This window comes from Ictidomys tridecemlineatus, chromosome 10 (assembly GCF_052094955.1).
Source record: "Ictidomys tridecemlineatus isolate mIctTri1 chromosome 10, mIctTri1.hap1, whole genome shotgun sequence".
Classification (NCBI taxonomy): domain Eukaryota; kingdom Metazoa; phylum Chordata; class Mammalia; order Rodentia; family Sciuridae; genus Ictidomys; species Ictidomys tridecemlineatus.
The window spans coordinates 5592668-5616360 of NC_135486.1; the positions used below are offsets into that span (position 1 = coordinate 5592668).

A 23693-nucleotide genomic window follows, 5' to 3' on the forward strand; every position below is an offset into this window, starting at 1 on the left:
TGGAATAGGAAGGCCAGACGGAGGCAGGGCTGGGTGGGAAGGAGAGAGGTTCCTAGTGGACTTGAAAAATAAAGGCCTATTTTCTTTCCCTCTAGTGGGTCATCAGCTAGAATTCCTAGAAGACTCTTCCTTCGTTGGTGGGGAAAACTCAGCCCAAAATGAAAATAAATGCTGTAATGGTTGGCCTAACACAGTGTAAATGCCAGACTGGAAAATACCAAACTATTTCCAAGCAAACTAACTATAGCTCAGAACAAAGCGTTAAAAAACATTTTTAGAATCCTGTCTCTCCATCAGGGATGTAAAGTCGGAGGATAAATTCACCCTCAGATAAGAAGCAACATATATATGACATGACAATTAAATATATACATACCCACATATGTATGTACATGCATGTATATATATGTTGTTTCTATAAGTATAAGCAAATGTTATTATATATATTAACACTGCAAAAAGATTAGTGAGCTTATTAACATAGTAACTAGCAAAAATGAAACAGAAATAAAAAGAATGAAAAAAATGAACAGAGCTTCAGTGAGGTGTGAGACTATTAGAGTCAACCTAACACATGTCTAATCTGAGTCCCTACAAAAATCAACTGTTGATCACACAAAAAATAAAAATGTATGACAACATTAGCATAAAGACTTGAAGGGGAAAAACTTTTGAATACAGTTTTAAGTTCCCTGTATGCACAAAGTCATGAAATATCACACAAGTAAACTGTGATATGGTGGAAATGTGTTGTATAAACTCTAAAGCAACTTCTAACATAACAAAGACTTATATAATGAACCAAAAATGGAAATAAAATGAGATTATAAGAAATACTTAATACAAAAGAAGGCAAAGGGGGATGTAGAAAAAGAACAGATGAGAAAAATGAAAATAAATAGTTAAGGGAACAATTTAACCACATTACAATAAATGTAAATATTTTAAATATCCCAAATGAAAAGACAGAGATTGTCAGATTGGATAAAAAGCAAGACTCAAATAAGTGCTACCTACAAGAAACCCACTTTAAACATTAAGGCACAAATAAGTTAAAAGTTAAAGTTGGAAAATTATACAACATGCTAACTCTAATCAAAAGAAAATAGGATTGCAGCTATGAATCAAAACAAAGGATGCTTCTAGAGAAAATGAGAGTCATTTAATAATGACAAAGGGGTAATTACGTAGACATAATAATCCGAAACACTTACATACCTAAAAGCAAAAATACATTATTCTAAGAAATCAAAATGTAAACAAAATAATTGTAAAGAAATATTCAATTGCAGTTAGGGTATTCAATACCAAACTCTCAACAATTCATAATCACACCAAAAAAATCAATAAGGATCAACATTTATAGAACACTCCACCAATCATAAAAATAAGAACATTTTTTAGTGCTTTTGTTAAACAGAACATTTTCCAAAATAGATGATATTTAGATGATAAACATCAAGAAATTAATTATTATAATTAAATGGAGTTAAATTTTAAATAAAAATCAAAAAGATATTCTGGAAAACCCAAAATGTTTAAAAATTGGATAACATACTTCTAAATAACCCACAGGATGGAGAAAGGAAAATGAAAAGTATTTTCAACTAAATTAAGTTCAAATTTTCAAAATTTCAAAATCTGTGGGATGCAGGTGAAGGAGTATAAAGAGAGAAATTCACAGGATGACCTGCCTGAGAAAGGAGGAGCATCAATGATCTCAGATTCTACTTCGTAAAACTGGAGAAAGAGGAGCAAACACAACCACAGGAAGCAGCAGAAGGGAAAGAATGAAGATGAGATTAAAATTCACATAATGGAAAGCAGAAATTGACCAAGAAAGATCATCAAACAATGAAACCAGCAGCAGATTCTTTGAGAAGACCATGGGGTCCAAAAGGGAGAAGACACAAGTGAACAATGTTAGGGATAACAGAAATGACGTTGCTGGAGAGTCTCTAGATACTAGAAGAATCACAGGGGACATTATAAACAACTTCATGCCAATACATTTGACAACTTAGGGAAAACAGAAAAATCAACTAAAAGATACAAACCACGAAAGCTACTTGTGTGGATCACTGAATGCCCCTGTGTCTATCAACAAAACCCAATTCGTAGTTACAGCCTTTTTGCAAAGAAAACCCCAGACCCACAAAGAAAAAACTCCAGTCAGAAATTATCTTATAAAAGTTTAAGAAAGAAATCATGCCATTTCTATACCCATTCTATACAAATAGAAAAAAAAAAAAAAGCCTGGCTTTTCCTGGCCCTTTCTCTATAATTCTGATAATAAAACCAAAGATAGTGAGGAGAAAAAAAAAAAAAACTAACAAATGCCCCTCATGTACATAGATGCAAAAAATTCCCAAATTTAGCAAATCAAATACAATAATACATAAAAGAAAACCATCATGACTATGTGGAATTTATCCCAGTAGTGCACTCAACTTCTCATTTGAAATCAATCAATACAATATTCCCCATAAACAAAGGAAAAATAAAACCATGTCGTCATTTTAGTGGACAAAGAGCATTTGATGAAGTCTATCATCCATTCCTTATTTTTTTTAAAAAAGTGATTAAGAATAAAGTAGAACTCTCTTCACCTAATACAGTGTGTCTGTGAAAATCCTAAAACTACATCATACCCAGGAGGGCAAACTTGAAGGAACTCCATGAAAGCTTTGGGAAAAGACAGGGATGTGCACTGTGGCAACTTGTATTCACCATGGTGCCGTGAGTGGCCCACACACCCTGATCTGATCACTACACACCTCTCCAGAGGTGTTACAGTGCACCCCAGAAATGGGTGGGGTTACTATGTGTCAATTAAAATATGTTAATCCATGAAAAATGACAATTTTAAAATGTAATTTATAATGTATGATTGAGCCAGATGTAAAAACTGTAAGAAATCTTTGGGTTTGGGGTTAGCTCAAGACTTTTTATATAAAATACAAAAAAAATGATGCATCAATGAAAAAAAATGAAAAATTAAGCATCTCCGCTCTTTGACAGGCGCTCTTAGTCACTAAGCCACAGACAGGGAGAAGATCCTTGAAAATTACATATCAGATACAAGACTCATATCCAGAATTCACAAAGAACCCTAAAAACTCAGTGAGAAAAAAGACAAACAATCTGAAAACATATAATAGATTTGAATGGTCATTTTGGCAAAGAAGCACATCAGGTGATGTTCAATATAGAGTCGTTAAAGAAACAAAACTCAAAACCATTACTACACACCCAGTGGGATGTCTAAAGCTGAAATGATGGGAGGGAGCTGTGGGTTCATGCAACAACATGGGTGAATTTCAATCATTTTGCCGAGTAAAAGGAATCCATCAAAAAGGGTAGACTCTCATCATTATGTACAACTATAATGCACTAATAAAAATGTGGAAAAAGGGTAGGGACTATATGACTTCACTTATAAAAAATTAGGAATTGCGAACTTAACTGAAGGCACATGGCAGAAGGCAGATGAGCGGTTGCTTGGGAATCTGGAGAAAGGTAGGGAAGCAGGTGTGAGATGATGGGAAATACATGCAGAAACCTGGAAGCAACAGATATGCTCATTTCTCGACTGTGGAAATGGGTTTGTGGGGGTACACATGTGCAAAAAATTACAAAGTTGTGCACTTTAAATAGTATATGTCAGTTACAGCTCCATAAGGCTATTTATGGAGTGAAATCCTTAAAAACACATCTTCCTGGAAGTAAGGACATCTGTACCTGAACCTCCCCTTGAGAGCCTGGCTTTCCTGGGGCACCACTCCTCAGACCTTTTCAAAGTACCTCCGAGTTAGTTAACTCTCTGATCAGCAAACCCTGCAACTTAGAAATAGCTTCTTCCAGTCACTGAACATCACATTTGATGGCCTAAATGCATCTGATATCTGGTCAATCTCTAAAAATTATTTATGTCCTTCATTTTTCACATAGCTTATTTTAAATACTTTATACATTCTGGGTCAGTGCAATTATAATATTTTATGAGCCATAGCTATGGGCATAGAGTTTCATATTCAGAAGACTAGCTCTATAGAACTGGGGAGGAAAAGAAAATTGGAAAGAGCAATATCATCAAAGTTGTGACCTTTAAATAGCATATGTCAATATATGATCAATATATCATAGTTTACGATCAAGTAGAAACTTTAAACTCTTTTCCTTAATACAACAGACCTTGAAAAAAATTCACCTATAAATTATAACACACTTGGAAGTTATTGCCACCTGACTACTGTTCCTCAAGTGGAAATCCAACCCAACACCTTACAACGAGACAAACTTAAGATTGCTCAGGTACCATTACCCCACTTAGGTAAATGATATACAGAGCACTTGGTTTCCTGACTTTTATTCCTATCAAGAAGAATTAAGTCTATTATTCTCAAGTATAGCACTTTGTAGCATTTTCTAATAACAAATATTTATTTGATACATATTTTAATGGTTATAAATGCAAATAAGGTGAATGTTTCCTAGTTATACTGTTTTTTATTTGGCTAAAAAATAGCTGGGTACAGACTGGGCTCTCAAATGGACAGATACTTGGAGCCAGTCACTCAGAAAAACTCCAGGGGTGGCCCTTCAGGCTAGCTGGTCTTCTGGGGAAGAAGGGCCTAGAGTTCCTAAAACTAGAGACATAAGCAGTTTCTACTCCCCTGACTGAAGTTCCTCCTCCCCTGGTTGGAATGGTGGGAGGCTGAAGATATGCTGAAGCAATGCATCTAACATGACATAGTAAATACATTACAAAGATAGCTTAAATATGCATATACAGGATGGCACATCTTTCCAAAATCAAGGGGTTTTCCTACTTACCACCCCACAACTATTGCAAGCCTGGTTGACCATGAAGTTGGTCACTTTCATGAAGAAACAAGGCATCTGTGTAGGTTTGTCAGCAAACCATTCTCATCCACCCTGCCATCCCCCTGGTGCCCTAGAGTTAAAACCCTAACTCCATGATTGGGCTAGTGAGGCTGGGACTGGGAGCTTCCTCGGGGCCTCTTGCAAGTGGCTTATGAGAGTTGCTATCACAACGTCCACTCTGGAGTCCTCTCTTTTCTGTATTTAATGTCTACCAGGTTTTGAATTCCTTGGTTGGGGTACCCTGGGTCCTTGTGTGTGTGACCTATTTTTCAGTTCCCAGTTGAGACCAAAGCAAGTTCGATGCTGGCCGTGAGTGCAGGAGCAGTAGGTAGGGACTTTCCAAAGAAGGTGGAATAGGTGAGTTTGGAGCATTCAAGGTGGAACAAGAAGACCAGTAGGTGGGTCCATAGAATCCAAAGTTGTAGCAAGGAGACTGAGAGGACCACCGTCAAAATCCAAAGATCACAAATAGGAGCATCACAGCCAGGTGTGAGCTCAAGGCACTGAAGCAAAACACCATTAAAATGGGAGGATTGCATTGAAAACATAAAGGCTATTCACAGACGAAGGCTCCCTCCTTTTATATAGTAACAGTTTGTAAAAGAGGACACTGTCTTATAAAGAAAAAAAACTCATGGAATTTATGGAAAGGAAATAATCCAAAACAGTTCATCAGTTTACAAGAAGAGGTTCTTGGCAAAAGCTTGTGCTCTGAAGTGTACGTCCAGCATGGATAAATAAATGACAAGTGGTGGGATGTCAAGTCCCCAGCATATCATGCAACTGTTACAACAGGTAGTGAAAGAACAAACAAGGCTTGTCGTTGGAGCAAATGCCCATTTATTGAGGAACAGCTCTGCATATTTATAGAGCCAGGGGTGGTTTGACAGTTGGCATGGGGTGTTTTTTGATTGGAGGGTAAGGATCAGGTGAACCAGCAAGGCTAGTCTGATTGGTAGATAAGGATCAGGTGAGCCAGCAGGGCTCCCCATTGGATGGCAGGATCATGTGAGCCTAGCAGGGCTCACCATTTTACGGCTCTTTTGGGGGGATGGGGAAATTAGTCTTTGGAGCCAGGGTAACTCCCAACATTTCTCCCTCTTTGCTATTAAATGAGAGTGGATGTAGACTCATTCTGGCTGCTTCCTGCTGAAATGGGGTGGTGTGGGAGAAAGAGAGAAGGGAAGTAAGGAGCCCCCATAGCAGGGCAGAGAAGACCGGTATCAACGAAGGTTCCTTGCCACCACAGATCCATGATGATGTTAGTCCATTCGGCATAGGTCTCGACTGGAGGTATCACCAGTAGCCAGGAGTTGGTAATTCCTGAGGAGAGGCTGGTAAAAGCTTGATTAGAAATTTTTTACCCACCTAAGTCTGAATGAACTTTATGATAAAGGGAAGGAACAGGCACAGGGAGTTTTTATAGCCCAAATCTAATGGGATCTCTGCGTCTGCAAGCTGTCTTGTTGGCACAAAGGGGGTTAAGTGTTCAGCCTTGAGTGGGGGCTTGGGTGTTTGGGCTTGAAGCAAACAGGTGATATAGAACCAGACAGAGGGTTTGAGCGGCCAGGTCATCCTGCAGCTAACTTTGTTTGGCATGACCTGCAGACCAGCCTGACCTGCACCTAACACCCTCAATTCCACTCTTCATTCCTAGTCCAATCTAGCTCCTTCCCCTCTCTATTAAAGCTGCTCTTCAAACTTTCTCCTACCTGGGTGTACCAGCTTGCTTCTCTCTTTGCCTTTTTCGAAGGCAGCCAAGGGAGGACAGTGGCTCATTTTTACCATATTTCCCTTTGAGAGCAGTCAGCTCTCTCCAGGTTTTATGTAAAACACCTCAACTTTAAATACTGATACTTGAAATTCTTATGAAACTGGGAGGATAAATAAAACACACATGTTCCTCCTTAGGCCCAGAAGGCAACTGGTAAAGTGCTCTCTTATGATCACACTTATTCAGGGGTCACCATGCTCTGGACACCTAAGTGGTTTGTCAGAAGGACAACACAATGGTTCCACTACCGGCCAGATCCAAGCAAGTGGGGGGGGATCTGAAAGGAAGAAAAGGGGGTCTGGCTGGAGGGGGCCCTTAGGGTCACTTGCCTTGAATCTCCAGACATAGGGTGAAGAGAGGACTAAGAGAGGCCAAAAATGAGTGGGAGCATTGTCAAGTGTACTTCATGACAGGTGACGATGGTTGGCTCTTCTGATGAAGGTGTAGGAGTGCCGGGCTTAAGTCTGGAAATGTGAATCTACGGGGTAAGTTGGTTATTAGGTAGTTTGAGTTCAGCTGCCAAGGGAGTGCACATAATCATGAGCAGGACCCTCCCGTTTGGCTTTAGAGGGGGCTTTTCCCCCAGTGGGTGAGAGTGAACAAGTTGACCAGGTGTTAGGAGGTAGGGTTTTGAGAGAGACTTGGGTCAGGAAGGAGCCAGGCTTGATAGCGCCAGAGTTCAGAGCATAGATGGAAGAGGAGGGGCAGGGCGTGGGTTTCGGAGATGGGTAGGGGTTCTGTAAGCAATCTGGGAGGAACGAGGGGACAGCCATACATGACTTTGAAAGGTGAGAGATTAGAAGGCTTCTTTGGCAAGGCCCTAATGCGCAACAAAGCCAAGGGGAGCACCTCTACCCAGTCCAGGCTTAATTCCATGGTGAGCTTGGTGAGGGTCTCTTTAAGGGACCGATTGGTCCTTTCAACCTTTCTGGAAGCCTGGGGGCGGTAAGGGCAAAGGAAATGCCAAGGGAGTGATAGTGCGCGAGTTATCTTCGAGGTGAATTCTGGGCCATCGTCTGATGGGATAGAAGTGGGCATCCCAAAACAGGGGATTATGTGAGTAAGCAATAAATCAACTACCGTAGAGGCCCGTTTATTGGAAGTGGGAAAGGCTTCAACCCATCCCGAAAAAATATCTACCAATACAAGAAGATATTTTATGTTTTTTATTCGGGGAATGTTGGTGAAATCAATCTGCCAGTCTGCAGCTGGGGTACGATGGCGGGCCTGATGAGAAGGGAAAGGTTTAATGGAGTATTGGTATTGGTTCTCTGGCAGATCTGACAAGCGGAAGTGATCTATTGTAGGAGGGTCTTATCACGTGGGGAAAGGGTGAAAAAGGAGTGAAGGAAAGTAGTGAGACTCTGTGGACTAGAATGGAATAGAGAGTGAGGAACTGGAAGAGTTAACTGTTGGGGATTCTCGGGCCGATCCCTGTGGTAACCAAGAGTAGCGGAGAGGAGGTAAAGCTCTGTAGGCGGCTGATGGAGCTGCTTGATCGGCCTTGGAATTCCCCATAGTAGTAAGGGAGGAGTCAGTTTGGGGCCTTGCAATGGATTATCCCCAGTTGGGAAGGCAGCTGGAGGCTCGTAGTAGGCCAGAAATAAGTGTGGAATTAATGACTGCCGTCCCTCTGGTGGTCAATAGCCCCTTTCTTTCCAAATGGCTGCGTGGGAGATCAGGATATGGAAGACATATTACATAGGGTTTTTCCCTCCACTACCTCGAATGCCCTGTGGCAGCTCTGAGTTCAGCTTGTTGGTTGGTGGTATTGGGTGGGAGAGGTTTGCCTCTATGATGGATGAGAGGGAAACGACAGCATACCCCTCACTTTAACCCCTTCGTGTATAAAGGAGCTACCATCTGAGAACCAGACGAGGTCCAAGGAGGGCAGGGGTCCCCAGAAATGGTGGCAGGGCAGGGTAAAATTGTCTCTAATACCTCCAGGCATTTGTGGACGGGATCTTGTGAGGGAGAAGATGGGAGGAGGGAGGCAGGGTTTAATGGAGAGCAGGGCAGAAAAGAGGTGGAGGGATTTTCAAGGAGAGACAAGGAGGGATAGGACCCTGGAAGGAGGAAGTGACTGTAGCCCCTTGTAAGTGAGGAAATCCTTTAATGGTGAGGAGATGAGATGGTTAGCGGGGAGCCAAAGCTAAGCTTGTGTGCTTCTTTCTGGAGGTCGTGGGCTGCTGCTAGGGCTCTGAGGCATGGGGGCCAGCCCTGACAGTGGGGTCAAACTGTTTGAATAGGTAGGCCACTGGTGCAAGTGTGGGGCCATATTCCTGACACAGAATGCCCAGACTTTGTCCCTGTTTTTACATAGAGGGTGAAGTATTGGCAGAGGTCAGGGAGATGCAGGGCAGGCGCCCAGAGGAGGGCCTTTTTAAAGGGCTTCTCTCCCGCTGAGAGTAGGGGTTCATTTTGGGGGCCCTTGGACAGATTAAATAGTGGCCTGGTGAGGAGGGAAAAATTCAAAAGTAATCCAGGCCCTGAAGTGCCAAGCCAAACCCAAGAAGGAGAGTCATCTTTGGTCTTTGGTGTAGGTATAGACACAATTTCCCTTGAGAGATAGAGAACCCTAGATACATGCTATTTGGGCCTTTTGTGGAGAGGCCCAATATCTCTTTAAGGCCAAGAAATTAAGTAGGAGAACTCTGTCATCTGTTGAGCACCCTTTGGATGGGCTAGAAGAATTTGTTTGAAAGGGGTGCAGAGAGCAGGATTGGATCAGAGCAAGAAGAAAGCCTGGAAGAGACCCCTTAGAATGGAGGGATCCAGGGACCCAAAAGGGGCCATCTGCTTTGGTTGTCTAAGGGATAAGTGGGCCAGGCCTGGGTGCTATATTTGATCCAAGAGGCATTGTAGGGGAGAGTCGACTGGCACAGAGGACACATTACCCATGTAAGGAGGAGGGAAGAGGTCGCAGAGAAGGAGGAAACTGATTTATTGGCAAAAGGGGCGTCCCCGCTAGAGCCAAAAAATCAGGAGTGCCTAAGTGGCAGGTTCGAGCTGCAGAGATTGGTCGTCACCGAATCCTGACAGTCGAAGTTCTTGTCCTGGATGGAGACGGAGCAGTGGGAGACCTTGGCCAAGGCTTTTCGGGACCCCTCCTGGAGAGGCCGGATACTCCCAGGGCCAGAAAGAGGGGAGAGGAAGGGGTGGGTAAGCATCCCTCTATCGGCCGAGTCTTAAGGTGAGAGGACTAGGATTTTGGAATCTGCCCAAGGAATAAGTCCCTGAGGGCCACCATAGCCTAAAGGCTGTGGTGGGGTGCTTTCCTCCCAGCAGGTGGGCAAAGAGATTTGCCAGATGATAATCAATAAATTGTAAGAGGGTGATTCGGGGCACTGGGGGTGAAAAGATTGGAGGTCAGAGGCCAAGGTTTGTCCAAAGAGGTGTGGACTATCTCGAAATCCCTGAGGCAGGACAGTCCAGGTTAAAGGCAAAAAGATATCCTTTAAATCTATGACCGAGAAGTGGGTGGCAGTGTGGAGGATCTGAGACAGCAGGGTGTATGGGTTGGGAACCAAAGGATGTATGTTGTAGGCCCAGAAGAACTTTATGGGCCTAACGGAAGTGTTGATGAGTCGTAGGTAGGACCCATTGGGCTTTTTTACGGCTAGTATGGGAGTAAGGGGAATGAGCAGGACGGAGGTACCCCTTGCTAAGAAGGTCCTGAATAATCAGGAAATGGTGGAGGGGGTGTGGGTATCCCATACAATAGGGTCAACTAGGTTAGTATGGTATTTCAAGTCAGCCTCCCAAGTGGAGCAGAATGGCCAATTTTCTTCCAAAAGGGCCAGAAAAAATGAACAGGCCGATTCTGGGGCCTGACTGATGCCAGGAGCCCGCATGTTGATTGTTGTATTGAATTTAGAGAATATCTCAGCCGAGCAAAGGAACTGGACATTGGGGCATAACTAGGAACGTCTGAGAGAATGGGAAGTTGTCTATGGAACAGAGTAATAGGGGAGTCTTTCTTGGATAGATGGTCTTTCCTCCTACCCCGACAATAGGAGAGGTGGACGGCACTCCTTGCTAAGAAGTTGCAACTCTTTGCCCCCAGAATTCTGTCAGGACTGAGAAGGTAGCTCTGGTGTCAAGGAGAAAGTCAACCTTGCGTCCATCCACCTGAATCCGCACCCTGGGTTCCTGTCTATTGATCCTTACGGCCAAGGACAAGGACCCAAGGCACCGTCAATTGATTGCCATGCCCAGAAGGATGGAGGGTTCCCTCCTATGAGATCTAGGACAGTCAGAGCCCCAATGACCTTGTTGTTGACATTTAGGGCATGGGGTATGCGGACTGCGTGGTGCGGGGCATGCCCTGGCCCAATGTCCCTCCTTGCCACACTTGAAGCAGGTGCCCAGGGGGTTTTCGGTGATGGGCGGTGACCCAAGGAAGCATCCTGCAGGACCTGGGCGAGCATCTGAAATTTCTCAGTCAGGAGGATGGCGGGGCCTTCCTTGTTTGAGCTTTTTTAGTTTGGCCCAGATGCCGAGGTAGTTCTGTGAGAGGAAATATGTCATAAGGACATGACGGCCATCTGGGGTTTGGGGAGTTTGATCTGGGGCAGCAAGTGGCCCCGTAGGGTGATTGGGATTAACTCGGTGAGTTTCATCCGCCTGGGCTCTGGCAAGTTCCCAGACTCTGGTACGTTCCTCAGGAAGAAGAGTATTAGCCAATAACATATGAGTGAGGCTCTAAGCCTGGAGGGCCCTTTTGAAACTCTCTTCTGTGGTGAATGAGCCCAACCTTCACTCAAGTTGCATGAGGTCATTCATAGAGAACAAGTCATGTACCTGGATAATGCCCTCAGGTCCAGCAACCTCTCTTAAAGGGGCTATGATTTGTGGGACTAGGGGCTGGACCTAGTTTGGGGGGAACTAAAGGTGTCGGCCGAGTCAGGGGGAGCACCTGAGGGGGTGGACGGAGCCAATGGGGGAGGTCGGTAGGGAGGGGGTTCATCTGCCCGATAGGTAGGGTGAGAATGAAGAAGAGAAAAAGCCTCAACATAGGGGAACTCCTTCCACTTTTTCGAGCGCTCGCAGAAGTTAAACAGATCTCTGAGAATTGCAGGGTCTAGGGATCCTCCTGGGGGCCATTGACTTTGTCTAATTGATAGTAAGGCCAATTGTGTGTGCACAATTTAAAAAGGGGAGTCTGCAGGGAGGGAAGAAGAGGCCCCCAGAGGTCAGGAGAGGGACAAGGGTGTTTAAGAGAGAGAGAGAGAGAGAGAGAGAGAGAGAGAAGTGCTTGTTCTTCCACCCTTCAGGACCTCCTGCTCATGAACCAGGCTCCAGAGAGTCCACTGTGACCATAAAGGTCGTGGTGGGGTGCATTCTTTCCTCCAGATTGGGCGTCAGAGGTTTGCCAGACGATCACAGTCAAAGCCCCTGCGTAGCCCATCTAAAGTTGGATACCCAATAAGGGAACTCACCTACTGAAGACCTGGTGTTGTAAACAGCACTCGAAAGAGTGGATCAGGATGGCAAGCCTTGAGAGAGGGGGCCCTCGAGCAGTGAGGCATTCTCTCTCCTAGGTTTCGGCACCAATGAAAGAACGAACAAGGCTTATTTTTTGAGGAACAGCTCTGCATATTTATAGAGCCAGGGGTGGTTTGACAGTTGGCATGGGGTGCTTTTTGATTGGAGGGTAAGGATCAGGTGAGCCAGCAGGGCTAGTCTGATTGGTGGGTAAGGATCAGGTGAGCCAGCAGGGCTCCCCATTGGACAGCAGGATCATGTGAGCCAGCAAGGCTCACTATTGGATGCCAGGATCATGTGAGCCTAGCAGGGCTCACCATTGGACGGCTCTTCTTGGGGGATGGGGAAGTTAGTCTTTGGAGCCGGGGCGACTCCCAACAGGAGCATCCAGGGCATTCAGCAAGGGGGTGCAATAGCAAGAGAAGGTCTGTAGACGTGGGGTGACACTGTGGCTCTGTGTTGATCTCATCTGATGAAGTTAACGCCATCCTCTGCTGTGTCTACCTTCATACCCAGGTCTTCACCTCACAGAAACATCCAACTTTAGTTCTAAGTTGCACTGAGAAACTCCCACAACATTCAGATAGATACTAGATTAAATTTTTTGAGTAAATAAATATTCAAAAAAGAATATTTCTCCTCCTGATGTTTTTTTTTTTTAATTCAGCATCTCACATTCAATTTGGCTTTCTTCAAGTAAGGCCAACTGTTTCCAGTATTGGGTTGGGTTCGCGGAGCCTTGGTTGCCCTCTTCTGGTTTCCATCCCTCTCCAGGATCCCACCCTTCACCCCTGCCCACTGGAAGCAGGGCTGGTGGTCATCCATTCTCACTCAGACCTCAGTCCTTTTCCATTGAAAAAGGTGATCACCCATCCCTGTGGAGAATACAGAAAAGCTTTACTGTTGGGACTGGGTACCTTCTGAACTTGGAAGAATGTGATTTTTCTCATGTAAAGGACAAGGAGAAAAGGGTTCATTCATCTTTCCTTGGTCCATAATCATACAATTGTAATCTAATTTTTCGGTCCATGGATATTCCTCTGACTTTAGAAGAGGGTTGTTGGCGTAGTCGTTCTTTGACCTCAGTGGTGGGCCGACAGACCCTCTCTCTCTTCCTAGTTGTTGATGTGCACATTTGAGTCACCTTGACTTCTTGCCCACCTCCTCCTGCGTCTGCTCACTGTACTTGTTTCTGACCTGAGCAAACTCATTTCCAAGGCTAAAGATGTCCACAATACCTGGACAGCAGAATTGTTTTAAAATCAGAACACAAAACCAAATAAAATTACCCTTGGATTATAGTCGTCTTTATACTGGCACTATTAGAAAATATGACTTCTGTTAGTTTTTAATAAAGGAAGAGCCCACAGAGGCCCATGGAGGTCTCCAGGCCCTGCCTGGCCCGGAGCTTCCCCCAGGGTCTGAGTTCAGCATTTTCCTGGGTTGCTGTGAGGTCTGAGGTCACAACTCTCCTTCTGGTTGCAGAGTGTAGGAAATACTTTACTGCCCTCCTTGCTGACTGACTTTGTGTGGACTCTCCTGATGAAACTATCTGAAGCCAGTTTTGAAATTGCCTCTGAGGCAGCCTCCATCCTAAAGCTCACTCTGCAGTACCACTCCCAGAAGGTCATCATGGTAAGACTCAGCAGTGAGCAGAGGCGGGAGGGCTTACTCTCTCAAGTCTACTTATTGACTTTGCTCTAAATCTCTTTCTCTCAGTTTACAGTCCTTGCCATTTTTCATTCTGTCACTTTACTAAAATGAGGCTTTTTTAAATGAAATATTTCACCATATGGAAAATTTTAGAGAATATGATAACGAATATCCACCCAATCAATCATATTAAATTATAATATTTTGCCATGTTTGATCTTTATAAAAGAAATCTTTCAATAACAATAACAGTAGGGTTAATTGAAATCTGCACAGCCTTTAAGGTAAGTTTTCGAGGACCCTCAGCTTGGCATAGTTTGTAGAGTCTAGGAAAAATGAAAGCGGACCCGTGTCCTCACCACATGGGAGGACAGTGTCATGATGTGTGTCAGCACACGAGGTGGTCACCTTTCCTTGGAGGTCTCCCTCTCTCAAGTATTCATTACTTGTTGATGTTCGAATTTGGTGTTTTTCTAAATAGAAAGAACAATTTTAGTTTTAAATAATTTTAAACTATTACATAAACTTTGCTATCCACATCTATATTGCAAAATGCCATTTACCAAAATAAAACAATTTATATTTTATAGCATATACAAACAAATACATTTCATTGTGACCAAATGAGCGAAAACACTACCCAAAACTAATTCAGCTGCTTTTATTTTACTTGTTGTGATTCACATAGTCTAACATCCTCTCCTTGCTGATGAGTAAAGAAAGATGGAAAGAATATAGGGGGTTTCTGCCTCAGTCTGCTTTGTGTAGCTCTATCAGAATCCCTGAGGCTGGGTGATTTAAAACAAATAGAGATTCATTTCTTACAGTTTTGGAGCCTGGTAAGTCCCAGCTTGAGGATCCTGCATCTAGCAAGGGCCTCCTTGTGGCATCATCTCATGGTGGCAGGCAGAAGGGCAAGGGAAGATTGCAAGAGGGAGAGAGAGCAAGGGACTTTTTTTCAAGGAGCTCCTACAATGACTACCCCACTCACTCTGCTCCACAGAGTTCTCCTCTAACAGGAGGAAAGAGCATCCAAGGGAGGCTAGATGAAGCCATTCCAAGTCCCTGGAGAGAAAGAACAGCACCAGAAAGCCAGAAACAAACATCCACTAACCACATAGAACGGAACAAAAATGGGGTTCTCTGACTTTATCACCCTTCCCCAGCTCCCACAGACAACTGGGCTACCAAGCCTCGGGGGTTAAAAATACACCCCCGCCCCAGTGGCACATAATGCTGTGTGGCCTTAGGAGCTCTGCGTGGGTCTAACACATCGAGTGTTTCTCTGAGTTTGAAACAGATCATCACCCCAGAGTTGAGCACCCAGGGCCGGGGCTGGCTTGTCCTAGGGCTGAGCCGCATCAGAGCAGGAGGAGGCCAAGCAGCAGCAGCTGTGGGCCTACAGTGAGGAGGTCCCTGGAGGAGACGAGGTGTAGGTCTCTGGTGCTTGGGGCACCCATGGTACGGGAGGGCTCTGCACTACTTCATTGCTTTCAGACACATTCCAGGTCTAGCGGGGACTCTCCTGTTCAGGAATGGGTAAAAAAGGAGGAGAAGTGAAACAAACATGGAACCTGTGTACAGAGTTTGCGAGATTATGGCTCAGGGTTCACCACTCTGGCTGATTCCTCTCATCCCAGTTCGCGCCCTCAATATGCAGGTCCGGTTCTTTAATTCTCAGAACCATTTTTGAGATAAATATGTCCATCATTATTCTACTCAATTGTTTTGACTTTCTTCTTTAAGATAATATATATATTTTTCTATCATTAAGCTTGTATGCGTTATATAATGAAGTCTGGCCTCCCAAAACAAATTTTCTAAAAATAGGCATTTCTCCAATATTCGTGAATGCCCAGCTTTTTAAAATTATCACCGCATAGTAACACAGAAGAGCGAGACCCACTGCGGCGCCACCCTACAGGCCCACAGCGTAACTTGATCAACTTGGGCCCCGGCACCTCTCCTCCTCCCTCCCTGCCCATCCTCCTCTCCTGCTGGTCCCCCTTCTACAGAAGTGTACTGTGTGGTCACACACATCACACACACTTTCTGCTGGTGCGTATTTGTGTGTTCACTGCTGAAACTTTCATGGAGCAATGCTTTGGTTGAAAGGTGGCTTTGCCGTGGGAGACTGGGGTCTATCTGAGGAATTTCTCTTCCAGGTGTCTAAGATTGTGAATTTCATTTATAAGAAGCTGTGTGAAGATCCCTCCCACAGCATGAAGCACTCTATGCTGCGGGTCACCACCTTGCTGACGCGCACTTCACCCAAGAAGGTCATCTTTCAACTCATGGACTACCCGGTGCCCGCTGATGAGTAAGGAGACCCCCACAGCCCCCCCCCCCCATCCAGGTTTGTTCTCAGACTCCACAGTCAGAGGGGCTTGGCTCCAATCTCCACCCGCATGGTGAGGCCAGTTCCTTATTTCTGAGGATATCTATCTTTACCTCATGTTGGATGATTGCAAGGCTTAGATAAGATGATATCTATTATTTGTAACCTTGTGGGATACCTGGCTCACAGTAGGCCCTCAAGAAATGTCGATTACCTGAGGCTTTCAACTATATTCTATCACAGATCACACAGGAACAAACTTCTCAAAATGATGAAGGATCTTTTGTTCCCATTTATGAATTTACTCTTTTATTTTGAGGGGAAAAATTCATAGAGTGTTTTCTTTTTAATGTTCTGAACAGAGTATATACTTTTTATTACTGACTGAGAGATTGCTGGTTTTTAGGAGGCTGAACCCACAGCATATCTTACTGTCCATTACATTCCTGGAAAGAGCGCGGGGAGACTCGGTGTCCCCCCCCTTCAGGCGTGAGGCACCGCTGTGCACACAGTGTCATCCACCCTCGAGCCTTTGCGGGGGAATAGACCCACGAGGGCAAAACCTGCTGATAACTGCAGTGCAGATGACCAGCAGGGAGGCACAGGGAGGCACAGGGAGCGGGCAGAGCCAGGCAAACCAGCCACCTGGCCCAGGTCTTACGCTCTGGTGAGCAAGGACGGGTGGAAAAGGCTCAGACCTGGAGCCAAGCTGGACAAGTTATGAGCAAGATGCAAGAAAACAAGACAGGCCTGCGACGGGCTGTCCACGGGGTTCTCAGTGTGAGCCCTGAGGGCAAGGGCCGCTCCACAGAGTGGGTACATCCACGTAATCCAGGCCCCAAAGTAGGAGCCAGGAAGACTGAGCTAGCGGCATCAGAACTCTGCACAGATCCACAAGGTCTCGGGAATATATCGGCAGAAAGATAAGCTGCAGTTTTTAAGATGAGCAAAGGTAGGAATAATCATGAACAGCGGCTGAGTGTGTAGGGAACGGAGCTCGGGGACTGAAGAAGCCAGGGCTCTAGTCACTTCTGTGTCACCATTAAAATTTTATGGGACATTTGGCCAAATGAGCTCCGGTTTTTATTTTTATTTGTTTAGTTGTTATTTTATTTAGGGTTTTAAAGAATCGTCTACATTTTGATTTGCATTTGTATCCCCATGCCAGTCTTTAAGTGTGCCACTCTTCCTGGACCAACGGGATCAGGAGCTAGAGGAGCGGAGTTTGGGGTGCAGAGAAACGGATGGGTTCTTGACATGAACTTGGCGGACATTTAAATAGCAGTAAGAAATGACCACTCAGACATGCAGACTGTTTTTGTTTAAAGATCTTATTTCACTTCTTCCTCTGTTTTTGAGGATAACCACACGTGGGATCACTAGAACGGGATGCCAGTCCACCTGGGGCTGGTCCACGCGGCTTCCCCTAAGGCCGCAGCCCTCTGTGTCCACAGCACTCTGATACTGATGTGGCAAGCGGCGGGTTCCGAGGGCAGCGTGGCCCCTCTTGTGCTGAAGACTATCCTTCTGATCCTGAAAGGAAAGCCCGGAGAGACGGAGGAGGACATGGAGGAAAAGAGGCGCTTCTCCCTGGACGCCACCAACATGATGCCTGTGGCGGTAAAGGACACGCGTGCCTCCTCCCAGCCTTGTGTTCCTGGGGGGAGATCCCAGTCCCCCCTCGGGCACCCACTCTCCAACACCCTGTCAGACCTGGGAGCTTGCATTCTGCTGAGAACGGAGGCGAGGAACAAATAAGTGTGACATGTGTCAAAAGAAACATACATTGGTGTGGGTGGGAAGGCGAAGGTTAGGTCAGCAGGTCACGGCAGGCCTCTCTGCTGAGATGACATCTAGTCAGACACCTGAGTCTGGTGAGGGTGGTCTTTGCATGTGTCCAGGAGGAACAGAAGAGCAAATGTCCTGTGGTGACTGGAGCTCACCTGTGTTGGGGAACGCCGGGAGCCCGGGAATCTGGCTGAACGGAGCTAGGGCGCAGGTGTAGGTGGCAGAGGGGCAGCCTCCGGCTAAATCACATGGTCATCTAGACACGGGAGGGGCTAATTGCACCTGCGTCCAGTGCACGCACCCCCAACGACCCAAATCACCATTTTGGGGAATAAATTCAGGTTTTGCAGAAATATAACAGAGGAACATGGAGAGGTGCTGGGAGGTGAAGATCTCCTGTGCTGGCTTCCCAGGGGTCAGCACACCAAAAGACCCGGGCACCAGCCGGCCCACCCTTTACCTTACCTATGCCGCCTCCCTGGATTGCTCAGCACGGGGGGGGGGGGGGGGGGCTGGGTTATTGGTAGGACTCCTCTTCACGGCCACTGATGAAGGACCCCTGGATGTGGGCCCTCCTGGGAGTCAGCCTGCTTCGTGCTGGTTTGCAGCCATGACCGGTGCTCTGGCGCTCCTGGCTCTACTCTTGCTGGGGGGACAGCAGGCAGCAGCTGCCTTCCTGGGGCGGGGCGGGGGGTGCAGAGTTCCGCCCTTCTCTGGGCCAAGACTCACGGGCCTCTTCCTCCCGACAGGCGTCGCAGGCCCTGTGCACGTTTCTGCCCGTGGGCTCTTACAAGAAGGCCGTGGCCCAGTTCTTCCCGCACCTCCTGTTGGCCCTCATGCTGCAGCTCTTCTACAGCAGCCAGCTGAGAGTGATGCCCCAGGACAGGCCGCTGTGAGCGCGCCCACGACGAGTGTCCAGCCCAGGGGCCCGGGGGCTCCTGCCTCCTGCGGGTGCATTCACCGACTGCCCTGTCCTCTCCTCTGAAGGGCGCAGTACCTTCAAAGAAGCGCCACCCAAGGACCTAGGCAGGACCCCCCCACCCCGTGTGTGCGTGTAGAGGCCACCAGACCCCGGGACACTGTCCACTCCCATTGCTCTGTGGGGGCGGGGTGAGGGAGGAGGCACTGCATCCCAGCCCAGCGGTCAGCGGTTTGCCTTGTCTGGTGTGGACATCTAAACCGGGGGACACCCTGAAACAGGAGCCGGCCCTGGATGTATGGAAACCTATCCTATCTACTTATGGCATCCACCAAGGAAAGGGACACCTTCAGCAGGCTGTCACATTGTCCAGCATCTCTTACCAATAAGCCCATAAACTAGCAAGAGGTTCTGTGGGTAGCCCAGGATCTTGTGGCTACGGTTTTAATTCAAACTCCACCCCTTATACTGCTGAGATGACCCTGTGGGGTGACCTCCTGCCTCTGAAACATCCCCTTTCTCCAAACCCTATCCTGCCTAAGGGGGGGTGCAGGGCCTGGGCATGCACACTTGGTTATGTGAAGTTGGCTGTCCTTTACTAGCTATGCCCGGGACGCCCTGAGAGCTCTGCTGAACTCTTCCGGATTACAAGAGGTGGATGCTGCTCTGAAGAAAAAGAACTGCTGGAACCAGTTTTCCCAAGCACTGTATCACCAACTCGGGGTTCACCTCATTGCCAAGTAAGAAAGGGGGCGCCGCGCAGGAGGCTTGGTCTCTGTGCCTCCTTTTCCACCTTCCTTCACGTAGGTCACAGAGAACACAGTTGGCATCTCCTCCAATGTCTAAATCTCTCCAAATGATCTGGATTGGCTCTGGATTCTTTTTCTTCAACTATTTTGAGGAGTTTTGGGGGGATATTTTCCCTATCCTTCTCTTTTACCTGATGATACCCAATTATCCTCTCTCCGCAGAACAGGTTTCTCTTGTAGGTACCTTTCAGAGGACCAGAGGTCAGTCTGGTTTTTCCCTTCTGATGTTAGCCGTTCCCTGCTCTTCAGGCATCAGATCTTTCTAGAGGTGCTTTAAAGAGCTCCAGTAAAGACCTGTGTCCAACGAGCCAGATGAGCTTTGGAAAATGTGACAGAATGGAACTTTCAGTTTTTGTGTACTGGAAAGGTTGTTTTCTAGTCAGTCTTCAGTGAACAGCACACTTAGGATTACAGGGATCAGCTTTTCTGATCAAGAATTAAGCTATGGTGCCTTGTCAACATGACAGACCATTTGAAGTTGTGCCCAACCCAGAGAGGACAGCCTATGTAGTTCACGGGTGCCTTTAAAAATGGCCACTTGTTTGCACTTCCTGTGTGAGAGTGTAGTACTCCTGCAACCTATAAGTGGACCCTAATTAAGCATCACCCTGTCCTTAGTATCTTAGATCCTCTGACTCCAAGCTTGGTATAGACCAGCAGCAACAGCATTCTAACTGGGAGTTAAAACTCAGACTCTTGTATTAGCAAGATGTGGCTGGTTTGAATGCACCTTGAAGTTTAAGGAAGCCAGTGTGGAGTCCTGACATGGAAACTCTGTCACGGCCCTTCCTGATCCTGCCTCTACCGAGCTGATCCAGGCCCATGTGTCAGAACCACTGTGAGCCCAGCCAGGGTCCAAGTGTCTGGAGGATGATGCCAGAGCTCACCACCTCTTTCTCCTGAGCAGCCCAAGATGGGCCCCGACTCTCTCCTTCCTCACAGCATTGAAAAGAAGAGCTTGATTCAAAACCCCCTAGGTGACCTGGGTGGCCGTCTTGAATTGAGCTTTAGACATCTATTTCTTCTCCCTTTGGACAAGGACTGGATCTTGCACAGAAATAGCTCCTCCTGTTGTGTGGCCAAGGATGTGGGAGACGGGATAGAGGGGCCAGGAAGAAGCGGCGGCAGGTCCAGGGTCGCTGGCTCTGCAGACTGTAGAACCCGTGGTGGGCTGTGGCCTCCCCTGGATTAGGGAACGGCGGGCAGTGTCTTGTCCTTCCCACCTGCCAGCCGGAAGGCTGAGGGCAGAATCGTCTCTCCTCGCTCTCAGGACTGGCCGACGTGTGCTCTCGTTCTCTGCTCACTGGGGCTTCTTCTCCTTTCCAGAACTCTCAGTGAGTTCAACTTCCCACAGTTTCCAGAGACTCTACATTATTTCTACAAGATCTCCGTGGAAGGTCCTAGAAGGTCCGAAGACAATATCGTCACCATAATATTCTTCACTGAAGTGAGTTTCTAGGAGAGCTTGAGCTGTGTCTGGTGCCTCCCCTGGTCCTCACCAAGCTGCCCACCGCCTCCCCCTCCACCCCTGCCCGCTCCCACCAAGACTTGGGAGAACCGCGGGGAGTGGGCTGAGGCAGGGCCCAGGGAGGGGAGCCACCCCTGGAGGAGGGAGGCCGCCCTGTGGATTTTGGCATCTCTTTGAACTCAAGTGACACATCTGTTTCTGGCTGTCAGCATCAGATGGTCATTATTTTTCACTGTTTTGTGTCGTCCTTATCATCTGTCTGTCTGACTGCTGTGGTTTAGGATGTTGAGCCACTAACTGGAGGAGGGGTGTCTGGCATTTCCACGGCTCCTAGGCTTTCAGTTCCACGCCATGGCCTTGCTCTAGGAAGTGGTGGACACTTCTGATGAGGTGTGCAACTTGGAGGAAAGCTCTCTGGAAGATTGTGGAAGGAAAGCCTGACCCCTCCCTCTCACCCGCTCTTGCTGTACCATTTCCTTCCAGTTTTCTCCTGTTTTCCCTGTCCACTTTACCTATCTGAGCAACGTGTGAAATTCTCCCATGAAAATTGTGTGTTTTTAAAGCTGTCATTGCATATCTTAAGAGATTTTAAAAATGCACATATTTGGGTGCCTGTTTTAGGTGCAAAATGGCTCGTGATAATCACGTCTTTGGGGGAAACTGGCTGTTACAGACTAAACCTCCTCAACTTGGCCCCCAGGTCCCTCCTGCCTCCTGTCCTCCCTGCCCCCTACCCTATGGCTGCTCTTTTAAAAGGTGCTCAGTCACACCCTGCCTCATCAACCTCAGGGCCTTAGTACATGATCACCATCCCTGGAAGTGTCTCCGTCAAACACTTTATCCAGCCAACTCGGCCTTCACGTCCAAATCTGAACATCACTCTTCATTCTAAATCAAATTTTCATCACAGTCGAAATCCAGTACCTGGTGAATGTTCTCGCAGCATCTGCCAGCTCTCCTTCCTAGTCCTGGCCGCAGCTCACAACTCGGCTCCTTCTTTGGAACAGTGTCTAGTATTGTCTTGCAGGGCACCAGCCTCTCCCCTCATCCGTAACTCACAGGGTCGTGGGCCGGGACTCTTTTGCTCACCAGGCTGTTCATAGGCATCACCTGTTGGCAACAGCCCGGGTCAAAAAAACTCCGCCCTGTGAGTGAGTCTTAAATGAGTCATTCAGTTTCCAGTGATGAAGAGAAGCCATGAAAACAAAGCAAAGCATCTGTGAGTTACTCTAGTCGCTGTCCCCTGTGCCCTCTTCTACGAGCACCCAAACGTGTAGAGCCATACACACAAGCTCTTGGAGTTTGTAATCTGGTTTGCTGAAAATGCCCTGATTTGGTGCCAGGCAGAAATCATGCCACAGTTGGCCTGAACTCATCATTAACTTATGAACTCTCTTCTTTCAGCTTCTGAATAACTTCTTCAAGGACCCATTCCCAGAAGAATTTATGGTCCTCTACAAAAACTGGATCAACGACTCCAACCCTGTAGTCAGCAAGTTGAGTCTCCAGAAAATCGCCAACATGGCCCCCGTCATCAATGAAGTACGTGGGGGGTTGTGTCCGCCCGCACCGCCAAAATCGTAATTGGATGTTCCGATGCTGCTCGAGATCTTTATGATGAAACATCGATATCATTTTTCAGTTTCTGTAAACCACAGCGCAATTAGTATATTTTTTTTTCAATAAGAATACTGAGTTAAATGAAGAGAATATAAGCCAACTTAGGGGCTTTAACACCTTATTTATAAATTTTCCATAAAATCATTCATTGCCCTCGGAATTTCTCACCCATGGCCTCCAGGATCACCCCTCTTCCAGTCTACACCACAGACTCCTCAGCAAGTTTCCCTCCAGCACCACGGTGCACTCACCAAGTCCCATCTGGGGAGCACGCGGCTTCTCCTTCCACGCCTCACCCTCTCTGTCAGCTGCCACAGGCACGTTTTTCTCCTTTCCCAACCGTCAGCTCAAGGTGGACCTCACTGAATGGCCTCATCCCTTCTCAGAGCCAAACCCCCCACGAGCACTGCCTCATGTCACAGACCCCAAAGTACGGTTGTAGAGCCACCAACATCACCACCAGATCCCGGGGGCCTGTTAGAAACACAGGTCCGGGGGCCCACCCCACACCCTGTGGAATCAGGAATTCTGGGTTGAGGACCTTCAGTCTGTGTGTTAAAAGAATCTTCAGTTGATCCTAACACAGGTTACAGTTGAGAGTCACCGTCTGCCCGGGCTCCCCCTGAATCGGATGAAAGCCCTCCAGTCCCTGGAACTAAGCCTGCCTCTGGGTTCTCAGTTCCAAACTCCAACGGGTCTTGTACCACGTGGAGCCTGCAGATGCTGCGTGACTCATTGTTGATTTAAGAATGAGCCTCATAATAAGTAATAACTAATAATATAACTAATAATAACTAACAATGATGACTCCATTACCTATTCAGCATAGTCTCCAAAAGCTCAAGGCCTGTCCGTAAAGACCGCTTTTGCATTTAGAACGGCATGAGCCACGGTCTGTTTGCTTTAAATAAATCACGCAAGTGAACAGATTGATCGGCAGCGAACATTCT

At 46.7% G+C, this 23693-nt stretch overlaps 1 protein-coding gene across 1 annotated transcript in view; it reads left to right on the forward strand.

Moving 5' to 3' along the window:
* The window catches only part of Mroh9 (maestro heat like repeat family member 9), a 52594-nt gene that overhangs the window by 19331 nt on the left and 9570 nt on the right, over window positions 1-23693 (forward strand). Inside the window, exons 8-15 of the mRNA XM_078023327.1 lie at window positions 10951-10958; window positions 13634-13783; window positions 15967-16121; window positions 17594-17759; window positions 18677-18819; window positions 19449-19586; window positions 20982-21102; window positions 22528-22665. Of these exons, the coding sequence (XP_077879453.1) occupies window positions 10951-10958; window positions 13634-13783; window positions 15967-16121; window positions 17594-17759; window positions 18677-18819; window positions 19449-19586; window positions 20982-21102; window positions 22528-22665 (1019 nt within the window). The remainder of the gene's footprint in view (window positions 1-10950; window positions 10959-13633; window positions 13784-15966; window positions 16122-17593; window positions 17760-18676; window positions 18820-19448; window positions 19587-20981; window positions 21103-22527; window positions 22666-23693) is intronic.